Source organism: Dama dama, chromosome 15 (genome assembly GCF_033118175.1).
Source record: "Dama dama isolate Ldn47 chromosome 15, ASM3311817v1, whole genome shotgun sequence".
Lineage (NCBI taxonomy): Eukaryota > Metazoa > Chordata > Mammalia > Artiodactyla > Cervidae > Dama > Dama dama.
This window is the reverse complement of record NC_083695.1, coordinates 46,581,035-46,600,598: the sequence shown is the minus strand read 5'-3', so window position 1 is coordinate 46,600,598 and position 19,564 is coordinate 46,581,035. Positions and strand designations below refer to the sequence as shown.

Genomic DNA, 19,564 nt, shown 5'->3' with positions numbered 1-19,564 from the left:
TGGAGGCCTGCAGACCTCTCAGGTGCTGATCCCCAACACACCCACCTGTGCGCATGCATACACACACACAGCCCTCTCTGGGACACTTGCCTTCTCTGATCTAGTCCCTGGGAAAATGACCCATATTAGACTTCTACTGTCCTGCCTCACATAAATCTGGGGAGAGGAGGCACTGGGTCCCTTTTTAGATACTTAAGAGCTTCTAAACATTTGTCATTCACATCTGAACATCTTTACTCCACAGACAAAGGAATCATAACCCCTTTTGGGAGGAAAATCTGCCATCACACCTCTCAAATCCTTCTCTACTCTAAGGCTTATGGGTGATCTTTACGCTCCCAGCCCCTAGAGGCTATGAGGATGCCAACAAACATATATCCAAGCTATATTCTATCTACAAAAAACTCACATCAAATATAATGACAGAAGTTGGCTGAAAGGAAAAGGAAAAAGATGTATTGAGCAAATATTAATGAAAATAAAGCAGGAGTGAACATATTAATATCAGATTTTGAGTAGACTTCAGAGAGAAGTATTGATATAAGAGATGTTGAGGAATATTACATAAAACAAATGGGACAGTCTTGATGTCAAGATGACATAGTAATTCTAAATGTGTATCAACCAAACATACCTCTGTTACTTTTTGAAACAAAAGTTAACAGAACTGAAGGAAGAAATAGACAAATCCATAATTTGGAGACTTTGATACCCCTCTCTTGATACTTAACAGAACAACCACTGAATGTCAGCAAGGATATCAAAGAACTTAACAACACCATCAATCAACAGAAGCTAATTGATATGTACAGAACACTTTACCACCAACAGCAGAATGCACATTCAAGTGCCCCTGTAACATATATGCCACAGTAGACCATATCTTAGGCCATGAAACACTCTCAACAAATTGAAAATAACTGATATCATACAAAAATGTGTTTCCTGACCACTAGAATCAGCTTTTTTAAAAATAACAGAAAAATAAAAGAAAAAATTTCAAACATTTGGAAAGTAAACAACACTCTTCCAGATAATCTATGGGTCAAGGAAGAAATTTAAAGAAATGAGAAAAAAATAAAAGAAATGAAAAAGCAAACATTGAAATGAATGAAAACAAAAATATACCATATCAAAATTTATGAGACACAAAAAAGCTTTGTTAAGAGGGAAATGTATAACACAAATGCTGACATTAGAAAAGGGGAAAAGACTTAAATCACTAATCTAAGCTCTCACCTTAAAATATTAGTGAAAAAAAGCAAAATAAATCCAAAGCAAGCAGGAAGAAGGGAATAACAAAGAGTAGAAACCAGTGAAATTGAAAATAGGAAAAAATAAAATAATGGAAAGAAAACTGGTTCCTTTAAAAATTCAAACAAATCTCTGGCAACACTAACAAAGAAAAATTAAAGAAAAGACACAGTACTAGGAGTTAAACAGAGACATCACTATGGATCTTGCAGACATCAAAAGGATGTTAAGAAAACACTATGAACCACTCTGCAGACATAAATTTGACAACTTGGATGAAATGCACCCATCACTTAAAAAGTATAAACTACCACAAAGCACAAAATATGAAACAAATAATTTGGAGAGCCCTGTAATTATTAAGGAAATTAAATTTGTAAGTTTAAAGTTTCCCCTCCCCACCAAAATCTCCAGGCCCTAATGGTTTCACTAGAGAATTCTACCAAACATTTAGGGAAAAATTAACCCCAATCGACACAATTTCTTCCAGACAATATAAGAAAAGGGAACACTTCCCAATTCATTTTAGGAACCCAGTGTTTCCATGACACCAAAACCAGACAAAACAGTACACCACCACCACCCATTAACACACACACACGGAAAAAAACAACCAACTACAGACAAATAACCCTCATTAACATAGAAACAAAGATAGTTAACAATATATCAGCAAATAGAGTTAAACAACATGTAAAAAGAAGTATATACTGTGACTAAGTGGGGCTTGTTCCAGGGATGCAAACCTGGCTCAGTATTTGAAAATCAATTGATGTAATCAATTAACACACAGTATTGACACACTATTGAAAAATCACATGATTAGATCAATTGATGAAGTACAAGTTACAAAATTCAACATCTTATCATGATAAAATCTCAGAAAACTAGGAATAGAGTGAAACTTCCTCAACTTCATGAAAAGAATCTACCCAAAATAAAAATGCCTATAGCTAATATCATACTTAAGGGTAGAAAGATTGTATGCCTTGCCCCTGAGATAAGGAACAAGAAAGGATACCCATTCTTACCACTGCTGTTCATCTAGCACTGGAAGTTCTGGCCACACAAAAAGGCAAGAAAACGGAATAAAAAAGAAAAATATCAGTAAGAAAAAAACTGCCTATTTTCATATGACATGATCTGTCTGTGTAGAAAATCATAAGGGATCTACCCTCAGAAAACTCCACCTAGAACTAATAGATGAGTTAGAAGTTTACAGGATATAAAATAAACATACAAAAATTCAATGCCAGTGACAAAGATATGAACACCAAAAGTAAAAATGCAATGTCATTTAGATCATGCAAAATAAATGAAATTCTCCAGTGTAAATTTAACAAAAGCATGCAGGACTTATATAAAGAAACTACAAAACACCAAATGCAAAAAATCAAAGCTCTAAGTAAATAGAGAGATATATCACCTTCATGCATGGGAAAACTCAGTGTAGTGAAGATACCAATTCTCCCCAGGTTGGTACACAGGCTTAACCAGCTCCCCTCCCATCAAAATCCCAGCAAGACTTTTTGTAGCTGTAGACAAGATTATTCTAAAATCTGTGTGAAAAGGCAAAGGAACTAGAATAGCTAAAACAATTTTTAAAAATAATAAAGTTGGAGGAATCAGTGTATCCAATTTAAAGACTTATCACATAGCCAAGAACGTGCAGTATTGGCAGACAGATGAACACATAGATCAATGGCAGAGAATAGAAAACCCCAAAATAGACTAACACAAATATGCCCAATTGATTTTGACAAAGGTGCAAAAGTAATTTAATGGAGGAAGGATGGCTTTTTCAGCAAATACTACTGGAACATCTGTACATCCATACCCCTCCCTGAAAACCTTGGATAAAAATCTGATACCTTACAAAAAATTAGCAGAAAATAGATTGTCAGCTTAAATGTACAATGTTATAAAACTTTTAGGAGAAATTCATCTTTGGGATATTAGGACTAGACATATAATTCTCAGGCTTGTTGCCAAATGTATGATCCACAAAAGAAAAAACTGATAAGTTGTACTTCATCAAAACTAAAATCATTTCTTCAGTGAAACACCCTGTTAAGAAGATGAAAAGAGGAGGAGCCAAGATGGCGGAGGAATAGGACGGGCAGACCACTTTCTCCCCTACAAATTTATCGAAAGAACAATTCAACGCAGAGCAAACTTCACAAAACAGCTTCTGATCGCTAGCTGAGGACATCAGGCGCCCAGAAAAGCAGCCCACTGTGTTCGAGAGGAGGTAGGACAAAATATAAAAGATAAAAAGAGAGACAAAAGAGCTAGGGACGGAGACCCGTCCTGGGAAGGGAGTCTTAATAGAGGAAGTTTCCAAACACCAGGAAACCCTCGCACTGGTGGGTCTGGGGGAAGTTTTCAAATCTCGGAGGGCAACTTAACTGGGAGGAAAATAAATAAAACCCACAGATTATGTGCCTAAAAGCAACTCCCAGCAGAAAAGTACCCCAGACGCCCGCATCCACCACCAGCAAGTGGGGGCGGAAAGGAGAGGAGCGGGCGGCATTGCTTAGGGTAAGGACCGGGCCTCAGTGCCCTGAGGGCAATCGGAGGGAGCTTTTGTGAGATACCAACTTAAACTGTGGGACAGCAAAAGAGAGAGAGAAAATTAACCGGCCCGAATGTGCTGCCGTTCGCAGAACAAAGGGCCTGAGCAAGTCCAGAGGAGCTAGCCGGCTGTGGACCCGCCCAGCCCCACCGGAGGCAGGAGGCAGGGGGGAGGGGAAAGGGGCAAACTTGGGCCCAAAGGCGGCATCCCCTATCACACTGCAAACAGGCCTCCAGTTTCTAACCAAAGACTTCCTGAGATTCTGGATGGTTGACATCCGCCGGGAGGGTCACGGCTAAACACAGGGCGCACGCGACCAGCGCAAGCTGAAACTGAGGCTGGGACCGCAGAGGGGAGAAGGTGCATCGCACCCGGGGAGAGTGCGCCCGACAAGCTCCTGGCTGCCTGAGCTGCTCCGGCCGGGGAAGGCACAAAACGCAGGCGCAACCAAGTCCACGCTTTTGTGGAGTACCCAAAAACTGGAACTGCACGCAACGCAGGGCATGCTCCATATAGAGCAGCCGGGAGCCTGAGCAGCGTGGACAGGGAAAGCAGCGCCCCTTCCTCCCCGCAGAGCGAGGGAACTAGTGAACCTGAACAAGAGACCACCTCTGCCTGCCTGTGTCAGGGCGGAAATTAGGCACTGAAGAGACCGGCAAACAGAAGCCAAATAAACAAAGGGAACCGCTTCAGAAGGGACCGGTGCAACAGATTAAAATCCCTGTAGGTTACACCGACTACACTGGAAGGGGCCTATAGATATCGAGAAGTGTAAGCTAGAATGAGGAGCTATCTGAAACTGAACCGAACCCACACTGACTGCAACAGCTCCAGAGAAATTCCTAGATATATTTTTACCTTTTTTATAAATTAAAAAAAATTTTTTTTCTTTTCTATTCTTTTTTATTTTTTCTCTTTTATTTTCTTCTAAAATTCCCTATTACTCCCCCATTACTCCTTAACTTTCATTTTCATATATTTTTACGATTTTCTTAATTAGGAAAAAAATTTTTTTTCTTGTTTTTTTTTTTTTTCTTTTCCTTTTCTCTTATTTTCTTTTAAAGTCCTCTATTACTCCTCTACTACTCCTTAATTTTCATTTTCATTTCACTATAACCTTGCAAAAAAAAAAAAAAAAAAAGAGAGAAGCCCTATTTTTAAACCGAACTTCATATATATTCCTAAAATTTTTTGTGTTTTTGTTTTTAATATTGTATTTTTAAGGGTCTAACCTCTACTCTAGATTTTTAATCTTTGTTTTTCAGTATGTGATATAAACTTTGGACATTTAAGAATCCAATATTCAGTTCCCATTTTTATTCAGGAGTGTGTTGATAACTCTCTCCCAATCTTGACTCTCCGTTTTCTACCTCAGAACACCTCTATTTTCTCCTTTCCCTTTCCTTCCCAATCCAATTCTGTGAATCTTTGTGAGTGTCTGGGCTACAGAGAACACTTTGGGAACAGACAACTGTGTAGATCTGTCTCTCTCCTCTTGAGTCCCCCTTTTTCTCCTCCTGCTCATCTCTATCTCCCTCCTCCCTCTCCTCTCCTTCATGTAACTCTGTGAACCTCTCTGGGTGTCCCTCATGGTGGAGAATCTTTTCACCATTAACCTAGAAGTTTTATTATCGGTGCTGTATAGTTGGAGAAGTCTTGAGACTACTGAAAGAATAAAACTGAAATCCAGAGGCAGGAGACTTAAGCCCAAAACCTGAGAATACCAGAAAACTCCTGACTACACGGAACATTAAGTAATAAGAGACCATCCAAAAGCCTCCATACCTACACTGAAACCAACCACCACCCAAGAGCCAGTAAGTTTCAGAGAAAGACATACCACGCAAATTCTCTAGCAACGCAGGAACATAGCCCTGAGAGTCAACATACAGGCAGCCCAAAGTCACACATAACACATAGACCCATCTCAAAACTCATTACTGGTCACTCCATTGCACTCCAGAGAGAAGAAATCCAGTTCCATGCACCAGAACACCGACGCAAGCTTCCCTAACCAGGAAACCTTGACAAGCCAATCGTCCAACCTCACCCACTGGGTGAAACCTCCACAATAAAAAGGAACCACAGACCTCCAAAATACAGAAAGCCCACTCCAGACATAGCAATCTAAACAAGATGAAAAGGCAGAGAAATACCCAACAGGTAAAGGAACATGAAAAATGCCTACCAAGTCAAACAAAAGAGGAGGAGATAGGGAATCTACCTGAAAAAGAATTTAGAATAATGATAATAAAAATGATCCAAAATCTTGAAAACAAAATGGAGTTACAGATAAATAGCCTGGAGACAAAGATAGAGAAGATGCAAGAAATGTTTAATAAAGACCTAGAAGAAATAAAAAAGAGTCAGTTAGAAATGAATACTGCAATAAATGAGATCAAAAACACTCTGGAGGGAACCAAGAGTAGAATAACAGAGACAGAAGATAGGATAAGTGAGGTAGAAGATAAAATGGTGGAAATAAATGAAGCAGAGAGGAAAAAAGAAAAAAGAATCAAAAGAAATGAGGACAACCTCTGGGACCTCTGAAACGCCCCAACATTCGAATCATAGGAGTCCCAGAAGAAGAAGACAAAAAGAAAGGCCATGAGAAAATACTCGAGGAGATAATAGCTGAAAACTTCCCTAAAATGGGGAAGGAAATAGCCACCTAAGTCCAAGAAACCCAGAGAGTCCCAAACAGGATAAACCCAAGGCGAAACACCCCAAGACACATATTAATCAAATTAACAAAGATCAAACACAAAGAACAAATATTAAAAGCAGCAAGGGAGAAACAACAAATAACACACAAAGGGATTCCCATAAGGATAACAGCTGATCTATCAATAGAAACCCTCCAGGCCAGAAGGGAATGGCAGGACATACTTAAAGTAATGAAAGAGAATAACCTACAACCTAGATTACTGTACCCAGCAAGGATCTCATTCAGATATGAAGGAGAATTCAAAAGCTTTACAGACAAGCAAAAGCTGAGAGAATTCAGCACCACCAAACCAGCTCTTCAACAAATGCTAAAGGATCTTCTCTAGACAGGAAACACAGAAAGGTTGTATAAACGTGAACCCAAAACAACAAAGTAAATGGCAACGGGACCATACCTATCAATAATTACCTTATTGATATGCATAGAAATGAATGAAAATGAAAACACAACAACCCAAAACCTATGGGACACTGTAAAAGCAGTGTTAAGGGGAAGGTTCATAGCATTACAGGCTTACCTTAAGAAACAAGAAAAAAGTCAAATAAATAACCTAACTCTACACCTAAAGCAACTAGAGAAGGAAGAAATGAAGAACCCCAGGGTTAGTAGAAGGAAGGAAATCTTAAAAATTAGGGCAGAAATAAATGCAAAAGAAACTAAAGAGACCATAGCAAAAATCAACAAAGCTAAAAGCTGGTTTTTTGAAAAGATAAACAAAATTGACAAACCATTAGCAAGACTCATTAAGAAACAAAGGAGAAGAACCAAATTAACAAAATTAGAAATGAAAATGGAGAGATCACAACAGACAACACGGAAATACAAAGGATCATAAAAGACTACTACCAGCAGCTCTATGCCAATAAAATGGACAACTTGGAAGAAATGGACAAATTCTTAGAAAAGTATAACTTTCCAAAACTGAACCAGGAAGAAATAGAAGATCTTAACAGACCCATCATAAGCAAGGAAATCAAAACTGTAATCAGAAATCTTCCAGCAAACAAAAGCCCAGGACCAGATGGCTTCACAGCTGAATTCTACCAAAAATTTAGAGAAGAGCTAACACCTATCTTACTCAAACTCTTCCAGAAAATTGCAGAAGAAGGTAAACTTCCAAACTCATTCTATGAGGCCACCATCACCCTAATTCCAAAACCAGACAAAGATGCCATAAAAAAAGAAAACTACAGGCTAGTATCACTGATGAACATAGATGCAAAAATCCTTGCCAAAATTCTAGCAAACAGAATCCAACAATATATTAAAAAAAATCATACACCATGACCAAGTGGGCTTTATCCCAGGAATGCAAGGATTCTTTAATATCTGCAAATCAATCAATGTAATACACCACATTAACAAATTGAAAGATAAAAACCATATGATTATCTCAATAGATGCAGAGAAAGCCTTTGACAAAATTCAACACCCATTTATGATTAAAACTCTCCAGAAAGCAGGAATAGAAGGAACATACCTCAACATAATAAAAGCTATATATGACAAACCCACAGCAAGCATTATCCTCAATGGTGAAAAACTGAAAGCATTTCCCCTAAAATCAGGAACAAGACAAGGGTGCCCACTCTCACCACTATTATTCAACATAGTTTTGGAAGTTTTGGCCACAGCAGTCAGAGCATAAAAAGAAATAAAAGGAATCCAGATAGGAAAAGAAGAAGTGAAACTCTCACTGTTTGCAGATGACATGATCCTCTACATAGAAAACTCTAAAGACTCTACCAGAAAATTACTAGAGCTAATCAATGAATATAGTAAAGTTGCAGGATATAAAATTAACACACAGAAATCCCTTGCATTCCTATACACTAACAATGAGAAAACAGAAAGAGAAATTAAGGAAACAACACCATTCACCATTGCAACAAAAAGAATAAAATACTTAGGAGTATATCTACCTAAAGAAACAAAAGACCTATATATAGAAAACTATAAAACACTGATGAAAGAAATCAAAGAGGACACAAAGAGATGGAGAAATATATCGTGTTCATGGATTGGAAGAATCAATATTGTCAAAATGGCTATTCTACCCAAAGCAATCTATAGACACAATGCAATCCCTATTAAGCTACCAACGGTATTTTTCACAGAACTAGAACAAATAATTTCTCAATTTGTATGGAAATACAAAAAACCCTGAATAGCCAAAGTAATCTTGAGAAAGAAGAATGGAACTGGAGGAATCAACCTGCCGGACTTCAGGGTCTACTACAAAGCCACAGTCATCAAGACAGTATGGTACTGGCACAAAGACAGAAATATAGATCAATGGAACAGAATAGAAAGCCCAGAGATAAATCCACGAACCTGTGGACACCTTATCTTCGACAAAGGAGGCAAGGATATACAATGGAAAAAAGACAACCTCTTTAACAAGTGGTGCTGGGAAAACTGGTCAACCACTTGTAAAAGAATGAAACTAGAACACTTTCTAACACCATACACAAAAATAAACTCAAAATGGATTAAAGATCTAAATGTAAGAACAGAAACTATAAAACTCCTAGAGGAGAACATAGGCAAAACACTCTCCGACATAAATCACAGCAAGATCCTCTATGACCCACCTCCCAGAGTATTGGAAATAAAAGCAAAACTAAACAAATGGGACCTAATGAAACTTAAAAGCTTTTGCACAACAAAGGAAACTATAAGTAAGGTGAAAAGACAGCCCTCAGATTGGGAGAAAATAATAGCAAATGAAGAAACAGACAAAGGATTAATCTCAAAAATATACAAGCAACTCCTGCAGCTCAATTCCAGAAAAATAAATGACCCAATCAAAAAATGGGCCAAAGAACTAAACAGACATTTCTCCAAAGAAGACATACAGATGGCTAACAAACACATGAAAAGATGCTCAACATCACTCATCATCAGAGAAATGCAAATCAAAACCACAGTGAGGTACCATTACATGCCAGTCAGGATGGCTGCTATCCAAAAGTCTACAAGCAATAAATGTTGGAGAGGGTGTGGAGTAAAGGGAACCCTCTTACACTGTTGGTGGGAATGCAAACTAGTACAGCCACTATGGAGAACAGTGTGGAGATTCCTTAAAAAACTGGAAATAGAACTGCCATATGACCCAGCCATACCACTTCTGGGCATACACACTGAGGAAACCAGATCTGAAAGAGACACGTGCACCCCAATGTTCATCTCAGCACTGTTTATAATAGCCAGGACATGGAAGCAACCTAGATGCCCATCAGCAGATGAATGGATAAGGAAGCTGTGGTACATATACACCATGGAATATTACTCAGCCATTAAAAAGAATTCATTTGAACCAGTTCTAATGAGATGGGTGAAACTGGAGCCCATTATACAGAGTGAAGTAAGCCAGAAAGATAAAGAACATTACAGCATACTAACACATATATATGGAATTTAGAAAGATGGTAATGATAACCCTATATGCAAAACAGAAAAAGAGACACAGATGTACAGAACAGACTTTTGGACTCTGTGGGAGAAGGCGAGGGTGGGATGTTTTGAGAGAACAGCATCGAAACATGTATATTATCTATAGTGAAACAGATCACCAGCCCAGGTGGGATGCATGAGACAAGTGCTCGGGCCTGGTGCACTGGGAAGACCCAGAGGGATTGGGTAGAGAGGGAGGTGGGAGGGGGGATCGGAATGGGGAATACATGTAAATCCATGGCTGATTCATGTCAATGTATGACAGACCCACTGCGGTATTGTAAAGTGATTAGCCTCCAACTAATAAAAATAAATGAAAAAAAAAAAGAAGATGAAAAGATAAGCCCAGATTGGGAGAAAATATAAAGCCACATATCCAATAAAAGGTTAGTAAAGAATATATAAGCAGTTCTCAGAACTCACAGTAAAAAAAAAAAAAATCCAAAACCCGAAACCTAAGCCCTAAACAATCCAATTAGAAAATGAGCAGAAGACATGAAATGATATTTCCCAAAAGATGAGATATAGAGGGAAAATTAGCACATGAAAAAATGTTCAACATCATAAGTCATTAGAGAAATGTAAATTACAACCACAATAAGATCACTGCACACCTATCAGAAGGTAATAATAAAAATAAAAAATAGTGACAATGAAAAGAAACTAGATCATTCATACATTGCTGATGGAAAAGTAAAATGGTACAGTCACTCTAAAAAATACTTTAGCGGTTTCCTGTAAAACGAAGCATGCAAATATCATATGACCTAGCAATTTCATTCCTGAACATTTTCTTTGAAACAAAAACTTATGATCACACAAAAACCTATGCATATATTCACAGTAGCTTTATTTGTAGTAGCCAAAAAGTAGAGACAACTCAGATGTCCTTCAATGGGTAGATGGTTACGTCACTTATGTTGAAACATCCAAATTGTGGAGTACAGAATGAACTATTCACACATACAATAACCAGGATGGACCTCTCCAGAGTATTATACTGAGTAAAAAAGCCAATCTCAGAAAGTTACATGCTGCATGATTCCATTTATATGACATTCTTGAAACAACATCATAGACATGAAGGATGGATTAGTGGTTGCTAGGGATTAAAGAGGGGTGGAGCTGGAGGGAAAGTGGGTACAGCTGTAAGTGGAACACCAGGGGTCCTGTGGGGATGGAAATGTTCTCTATCTTGACTGTATCAACCTCAGTGTCCTGGTTGTGATACTGTAAGATTTGCAAGATGTTACCATTCCCTGCGGGGTGGGGGTGGGGGAGGCGGAACTGTACAAGCATGTTTATTTCAAAGAAGTGCATGTGTGTCTATAATTATCTCCAAAGAAGTTTAATTTAATTTTTTAAAAAAAGAAGTCAGTATCCAAGAACTGCTCTTCCCTCTGGGTTCCAGCTACCCTTTCCACAGAGATTTAAAGAGCTATCGTACTTTCAGAATTTCAGAATTAGGGGAGGGGTGGTAAGTGGCGAAAGGCAAGAGATAAAAAAAAAAAACAACAAACCAAAAACCCACAGCCTCTCAGCTGCCTTGAAACCAAATATCACAGTGCTACCCATGAAATGGAAAGTGAGGGCCAGAAAGATGACACAGAGGGAGAAGGAAAGGGTAGAGGAGTCTGGAGTGTGTCCATGCAGGGCATGTGGCATTTGGGGAGCCTGGGGCAGGCAAAAGAGCTCCCCAGAGTCAGTAAGAGTCAGGGCTCCGCACCGGGACTATAGCCATTCAGCCTGAGGCCACGGGCCACGGTCCCTGCCTGCAGGAGCGGTGCCCATCCACACAAGTCCATTTTCAGCTCACTGGATTTTTTCAGGGTGGGTTTGGGCTTGGGAGAACATCCCCAGAGTGTTTCCCTGAATCTAATAAGAGGTATCCTTAGTGATTGCCCTCTGTGCAACAGGCATGGAACACCAGCTTTGCATTCCACAGATGGGCTGCCATCTCCCCATCCTGGCCTAAGGAGCCAGACTCCAGAACAGCAGCAAGGGGCCAGTCAAGCCCAGACCTCTCGCCCTGGACCACAGGCCTCTCCCTGTCTGGCTGTTCTCAACCAGGAAAGCCTTCACGCTTCCACTGTGAGAGGGAGGGGTTGGCCCAAAGAAAGAAAACAGCATTCAGGCTCAAGAGCCAGGAGATATTTCTGGGGCAATTAAATCAGAGAGGCTGTTATTGCTAATGTGTAATTGGTTTTAAAATCAGCAGGCTTGCCTATCTCTGGATGACAATATTTAAAGAGCAAGACGCCCCATCCCGAGTGGGTCTTGTAAACCATGACCGAAGAGGCCCTCTGCAGACACAGCAACCTTCTGTCAGTTCCCTCCTTGAAAGCTGTGGCTCAGCTCTAATTGGCTGCTGGGAATAAATATTTACGGGACTGTGCAAACGGAGGCATCTGCTTCCAAAGTCTGTTCACAGGATCTCCACTGCACCCGGGCAGGCGAGCCAGCAGAGGGGCGGATCTCCTAGCTGGTGATCCTTTTCCTACAAATTGACAAGTGCTGTAGTCATCCAGACTCAGGGCTGGATGTCTAATTAAATTTCTAGACCAGGATAACGGTGTTGGCTCCTCCTGGGTTCAGGAAGGCCATAGCTCCACTTTGGGTGGGGAGGGAGGTCCTGAGAGGATGCACACAGCTCTCCTGAGGTCCAAATCTCACTCTTGAGTGCCAGGCCCTGAAGATGCAGGTTGGGGAGACAGATGTTCCCTGGTCACTCCCAGCTCCACCACCCTCCACCTAAGAGTGGGAACTACCTCAACCTGTGGGAGACATAACCTCCTCTGTTCCATGGGGGTGCAAGTCTCACCTTATAGGCTATTATAAAGACTTGCAGCAACAAGGGACAGAAAGCACCCAGGACAGGGCCCAGCAATAAGGGGAACCTCCATGCGCGGTGGGTGCTAACATCTGAATAAGTGGGTTCCAACCTGGACTGTACCTGAGGGTGCTTTAATAATATATATTCCTTAGCCTCATTCCAATGCCACTGGAAAATCACCAGGACCCAAGAATCTGGTTGGTTTTTCTGATTTTTTTTGTTTTTTTTTTGAGCTCTCTAGATGACCCTCATATTGTTAACTAGCCTCAGCCACACTGACCTCAACCCACCTTGGTTTAGCCTCAAGTCTTACTTGGCACAGGAAGTCCTCGTGAATCATGAGATATAGAGTGGTGAGGCCCCCAAATTCCCACAGGGCTCCTAAGGGAGACCTTCCCTTTGGTTTTATCCTGTCTACTCTTGTCCTGACGATTCTGTTTATTCTAGTCTTCCCAGCAAGATGGCAAATCCCAGGGGCAGAGAGTCCCCGCAGATCTTGTAGCCCTCAGCCCCCCAGGAGGGCCCTTGATGTGAACTGTGCCCCACTGGCGATTCCTGGACCTCCATGAGCTCTACCCTTTCAATGTCCTGGGCCGAGGGTCGGGCTGGGCAGCCTGGAAGCTTACAGAGGGGGCCAAGCTGGTTGGGGGATCAGGGACCATCACTGGAAGGAGAGCGGGTTGATGCAATCAACCGCCCCTGTGGGTCTCAGCCGACCCTGTGGAAATTCTCGGGGGAATTTTTTCTGAGCTCAGGCTCCCTGGTGCAGGCATCCACCAGGACAAGTGGAGCTCAGCTTGGCTGAAACTTCCTACTGCAGAATGCCAGCCTGGGCCCAGTGCCCATGGACACTGGTCTCTGCCGGGGTCTCTGGAAGGGAGGTAGAGACCTTGGGACTTCAGCTGAGATACCCTGGAAAGCTCAACCCATTTTCCAGTGTTGGTGGCGGTTCTCCTGTGTGCCAGAAAGACCTCCGGCCTCACCACAGTCAGCAGCTGCTCCTGGAACCAGGAGAGAGAGGGGCTTCCCAGAGGTTAGTGCTCTGGGAGCGTCATTTGCAGTGACAGCCGCCCTCCCCAGCACTCCCACCCCCTGCTGCTCCAGGGTCCCCTGGGTGGACCTGGTCCTCCCCTGCTCTCCTCTCCTCCTTCCTGGACTCTTCACAGTGCTTGACTGGCTCTCCCCTTGCCTTGTTAACCTTCTCTGAAAGTGTTCTGTTCACCTTTTGCCTCAACTGAAGGGTGCCCCCTCTGAGGGCCCACTTCCTTGCACCCCCTCCTAAGGGACTGTCATCTTCCCTCACACTCAGCCCAGCACCAGATGGGTCAGGGGCTTCCCCTCCCAGCTCCTAAATGACTCCGCCTCCCCTCTGGCTTTCTCTTTGGAGCTGCAGCCGTTAGGCTTTCATCCTCCCCACCACGCATTATCCTCATTGCTTATCCACTGACCTCCTCACAATGCCCAACCACCAGGACCTGGCTCACACTCTTCTTCCCCATCACCACTCCGGTCATCCTTTCGGTAACTTGAACATCCCTGTGCGTGACCCGGCTGGCACCCTCCTCTCTCAGCCCCTTGACCTCTCACCATTGACAGTCTAACCTCAGCACCCACTCCTACCACCACATCTGGAGGCATATCACGACCAGGACCCAACCCCCTCTGGAGCATCAGCTCAAGCTTCCCACACCTTGATCACACTCTGACTCCTGCTTCACACACTCTGTTACCTCCCACTGCGGCACGTCTCACTGACATCTCCAGGACCCTTCAGCCCCACTGCCTATTTCCACTCTCCACCACCCACCCCCGTCTTTCACTTCCCTCCTGCAATGGGCTAAACTGTGTCCCCCCCAAAAAATCCCTAAGTTGAAGTCTAACCCCTGTTCCAGGGACTGTATTTGGAGATAGGGGTCTTTATACAGGTAATTAAAATGAGGTCACTGGGGTGGGACTCTAATCCAACATGACTGGTGTCCTTGTAAGAAAAAGAGATGAGGACACAGACATCCTTGCACATAGAGGGAAGACAATGTAAAGATACAGGGAGGAGACAGCCATCCTGGTCAAGGAGAAAGGCCTCAGAAGAAACCCCTCTGTTGACACCTTGACCTTGGACTTCTAGGCTCTGGAAGTGGGAGAAGATAAATGGCTATTGTCTAAGCCCCACAAGGGTGTAGTAGGTTGTTGTGGCAGCCTGAGCAGACTAACGCACCTGCTTAGTTCAGATTCCAGCACTCTAACCATTCCCCTCCACACCCGCCTTCTCTCCCTGAGTTATGCTCACTGACCTTGGTTGAACTCAGCAACCCACCTTCTCCTTACCTGAACCTCAGCACCTTAACATTGTGTGTGAGGGAGAGGGGGGATTGCAAAACAATGCTAAAGTGTATTGTTTCTTCTAAAGTGAATGGCCCTCAAATATGAGCTCAATACAGTCCATGAATCTTAGTAAGTTTCCTGAGTAGGCTGTCTTTCTCACTTCCCATGAGGCTCTATCATACATTCTCTTCTGCCTCCAGAATCCCACCCTCACCATGGCTCTGCTGACCTGAGGCCAGGTTTCCTTGTATCAGTAAAAGGTTTCTGATTCTCTGTGCTCCATCTCCTTTTGCCTTTGCAAGAATTCCACCTCTCTGTTTGTCTCCTCTCTCCTCACTAACAATTTCACTTACTGGATTACTTCCATGCACTTGCCTCTCCTACTAAAAACACTTCCCTTGACCCCCATCCTCTTCCAACTACTCCCATTTTTCTGCTCCTTCTAGTACCGAAAGGTCTGAAAAGAACCATCCACCCTTAACTAATTCTACTCAGTGACTGTCTCATTAACAGTTTCTTCCTACAGTTGGATGGCCTCCATCACCATACACCTTCCCCCCGTCGAGTACTCTGGCCTGACTTTGGTGAGGGTCATGGCTGACTTAGGGCTGCCAAGCCCAGAGTCTCCTCTCTGTCCCATTCTCCCAAGAGTTCTCAGCAGCATCCAACATAGTTGGCGGCTCTCTCCTTCCCTCTTGGATCTTTGTGACTCATCTCCTGGTTTCGTCTTGACTTCACAGGCTGCTCTTTCTCTATCCCCTTTGCATCTTTTTCTACATGACCTCCAAGGCCCCATCTTCTGTTTCTAGATGATCTCATCAAGGTCCATGACTTTATCACTTCTGTGCTGATGGCTCTGAAATTTATATCTCTGTACCGACCTCTCCCTTGAGCTCCAGACACATAGATCTAACTTGACGTCTCTACTTAGATGACTCAAGGCGTCTCAGCCCTAATACACTGGGAAAGGACTTCTCCCTCCCTGTTGCATCACTTTCCTCACCTGGTTCTCATCTCAGTGAATGGTACCACCATCTACGCAGTTGCTCACATCAAAAACCTAGGACTCCCTTGTGTCCACAAGTCCGTTCTCTACATCTGTGTCTCTATTCTTGCCCTGCAAATAGGTTCATCAATACCGTTTTTCTAACAGGAGGGTGGGATGAATTAAGAAAGTAGCACTGACATATATACACTATGATGTGTAAAATAGATAGCTAGTGGGAAGCTGTTGTATAGACAGGAAACTCAGCTCCGAGCTCTGTGATGACCTAGAGGGGTGGGATGGAGAGGGTGGGAGGCAGGCTCAAGAGGAAGCAGATGTATACATAAATATAGCTGACTCACTTTTGTTGTACAGCAGAAACTAACATAATATTGTAAACTATACTCCAATAAAATAAATAAATTTCTAATAAACTTATTTAAAAAAAGAAAAGCCCAGGACTCTTGCTCATTCCTCTTTTCCTTATTGTTGCTTCTACTTTGAAACTTCTCTAGACCCCACCCATGTCTCTCCATCTTTCCATCTTCACTCTCAACTCTAGCCCAAGCTGCTTTAATCTTTCACTTTGACACTCAAATCATTTCCTAAGTGGTTTCCCCGTTTTCCTTCCGTGGGAAGGGGCGCTCCAGAGAGGCAAGCTCAGTGAAGGATCAGATTCCGCTGTGCAGATGACACAGTCAGTGCTAACTGGATTAATTAGATTTTCAGAGCGAAGCCGTGTGTGTACCTCCCTCCTTTCTGTCATGCTTCCTTTAGAAACAGCACTTCCATTCAGAAAGCCAGATCAAGTGCCATTAACAAATTAATTCCGATTAGCGCACCCAGGCACTCAGACCCCAAGGCAATCCTGGTCAGTCGTGCAGGGTGATGGCTTGGGCCTGGTCTGCTAATAAAGTGGGAAGCCTACTGGAAGCAGAGGCAATTCTTCTGATGCCTGTCTCTGTCCCTAGAGGGGAGAAGAGTAGGATTTGATTACACCATAGTCTCCTGAGGGAATTAACTCACTTTCAAATTATAAGTTATTAATTCTCCCACATGGCCATTAGGTTGGTAAGAACAGGATCACCTCTGGCACCTACCTGTGACCCACAGAGCCTCCAATTTAAGACCAAGCACTTGAAGGTGCCCAAGAATTGAATGAAAGAGAATTGTTTCGTAAGTGGGAAATAAGTCTGGGGCCCAGTATCCTTAATAGTCCTTCATTCCTTTATTTAACAAGCATGATTGGGGATTAACTGTGTTTGGGACAGCAGATTCAGCAGTTAAGCCAGGTAAGGCCCCTGTCCTCCTGGGTCTTACAGACTTGGGTGGCGGTAGGGGAAAGGGACAGATAGTCAGCATGAATCAAACAGACAAAAAAATTGACTTCAAAGAGTAAGAAATGCAACCTGTGAAAAACAGGACAAGGGGCAGAGTGTGCTGGGGAGAGGTGGGGGTACTCCAGGAGAGTCTCGGGTGGAACACCTAAGCTGAGCTTAGAACCGTGCAAGGAGCCAGCCAGCCCTGGAAGAAGAGCTTTCTAGGGAGAAGGATGTGCCTGCTGCTGGACAGTCAAGCCCCATCACCTTCTCATTCTCCCAGTACGTCCAGCACAGCCATCTCTGCCAGGCAGACTGCTCTCCTCACGGTACTGGGCCAGTCAGGTATGGCCCTGCTGGGCGGTTGACTTTGCCTGCAGTTGGTCTGCCTGCCTGGACAGTGTCCCTCCCTCCTGTCCCTCTCACTCATGTCGCAGGGATTTGTTTTAATTCCCACCTCTTCCCTCAAAACCTTTCAAAAGCCTCCCAATTAGAAGGGCTCCCTCCCCTCTCTAAAGTCCTGGAGCATTTATTTGGTACCTACTGGTTCTACTGCCTTACATGGGTAGACACTGTATTACTATGTACTTGAATCCATCCCCGATTCCTATCAAAGGGGCTGCTCAGGGCCAAGGGCTCCATCCTCTTTGTCCCTTACACACCTCAGGCCTAGCCCAGGTCCTCAGCTTACAGACACTCAAGGACTCTGAATGGTCACCTGGCTGGCACAAAAACCCAAGAGGCAGATAGAGGCTCAAAGAAGTCCCACTCTTCATCTTGGAACGTAGGCAAGAAAACAAGACTCTCCACCCGGTTCCTGAGAATAGGGCTCACTTTGGGTTTGAAAAGTAGTTTCCAGAAGGACAATTTGAAAAATGTAAGGCCTTTGCTGGATTTCTTATGGGAAAGCTTAGAAACTTTCTTAAGAGCAGCAGCCAGAAGAATAAGGTCAGCTTGAAGATGAAGAATTCTAGTACCAAGAAATCACGTGAAGGAGGCAGCCAATTACCCTTCCAGAGGTGGGCCCTTCCCAAACCCCCACCTGACAGCTCTCCCAGCAACTCATCCTGGAAATGAGCACCTTCCTTGCCCACCAGTAAAACACCACTGCTTCACTGCAGCTGGCCTTCCTTCAACTCAAAATCTTGCCGCCCCCCCCGCCCCCATACTCCCAGACATCCTCGGATTCCAGGGCTAGGCAGCCTCACCCAGAAAGTCAGCATGCCTTCAGATGAATTACAAGGGTACAAAAGGTGCCTTCAGCTGACCGCAGGCCAACTGGGTCCTGGGCTGGAAGGAGGCCTGAGCTTCCCATGCTATGGCAAATGTGGATGAGGTACACCCCTGGAGGGAGGGAGGCCAATGGGCGTGAGGATGAGATGAGCATGGAGACGTGCTGGGCGCTGCTGCTAACCTTTCATGAGGACCGTCCTGGCCTCAGTCCACTCGCTCCTCCCGTCTGACGTCAGCAGGCCGATTGGAGGCAAGCGTTCATCCTCGTTGGAAGCCATTCTGACTATCTTTCTCAACTGAGTGAACAGATCCCCCTCACTGAGACGGCGGAAATTAATCACAACATCCAAGACAAAGAACTGTGGGGGAAACAGGTCAGAGACGTCACTCAGGGCAGCCCGCCCGAGACGTCAGGCCTGCCCTGCGCCTCCACGTGGGAGCAGGATGCGGGGACACTCGGGCCCCTGGTTCCCAAGGTGCTTGATGGTTCAGAAGAGCCACCATGTGGGGACCAGCCCGACGCTGTCAACCGTGCTGGACTCCAAGCTCTCCCAGATCAAAGAAGGCCAGATCGAACTTAACTAAAGAAAGTTTTTTTTCTGTAGTTCTTACTTGATGTAAAACCATTATATTTGTGGGAAACAGTGGAAATTGATACATCTGCTTGCTGTTGGAGGGCTGTGTCAATCAAAACTGAAAATGTGCGTGCCCTATGATTCAGTAACTGCTCTTATAAATGCATACTTTAGTCTAAGGCTTAGAGAAACATATACTTGTGCCCTGGGAGACATATAAAGGAATGTGCATGTCAGCCTTGTTTGCAATAGAAAAATGGTAGAGAGAGCCCAAATGTTCTTCA

General features: G+C 43.4%; 1 protein-coding gene across 1 annotated transcript in view; it reads right to left on the bottom strand.

The window, feature by feature from the left end:
- The window catches only part of CHAT (choline O-acetyltransferase), a 59,941-nt gene that overhangs the window by 22,869 nt on the left and 17,508 nt on the right, over positions 1 to 19,564 (bottom strand). The window contains exon 7 of the mRNA XM_061163080.1: positions 18,887 to 19,064. Within this exon, the coding sequence (XP_061019063.1) occupies positions 18,887 to 19,064 (178 nt within the window). The remainder of the gene's footprint in view (positions 1 to 18,886; positions 19,065 to 19,564) is intronic.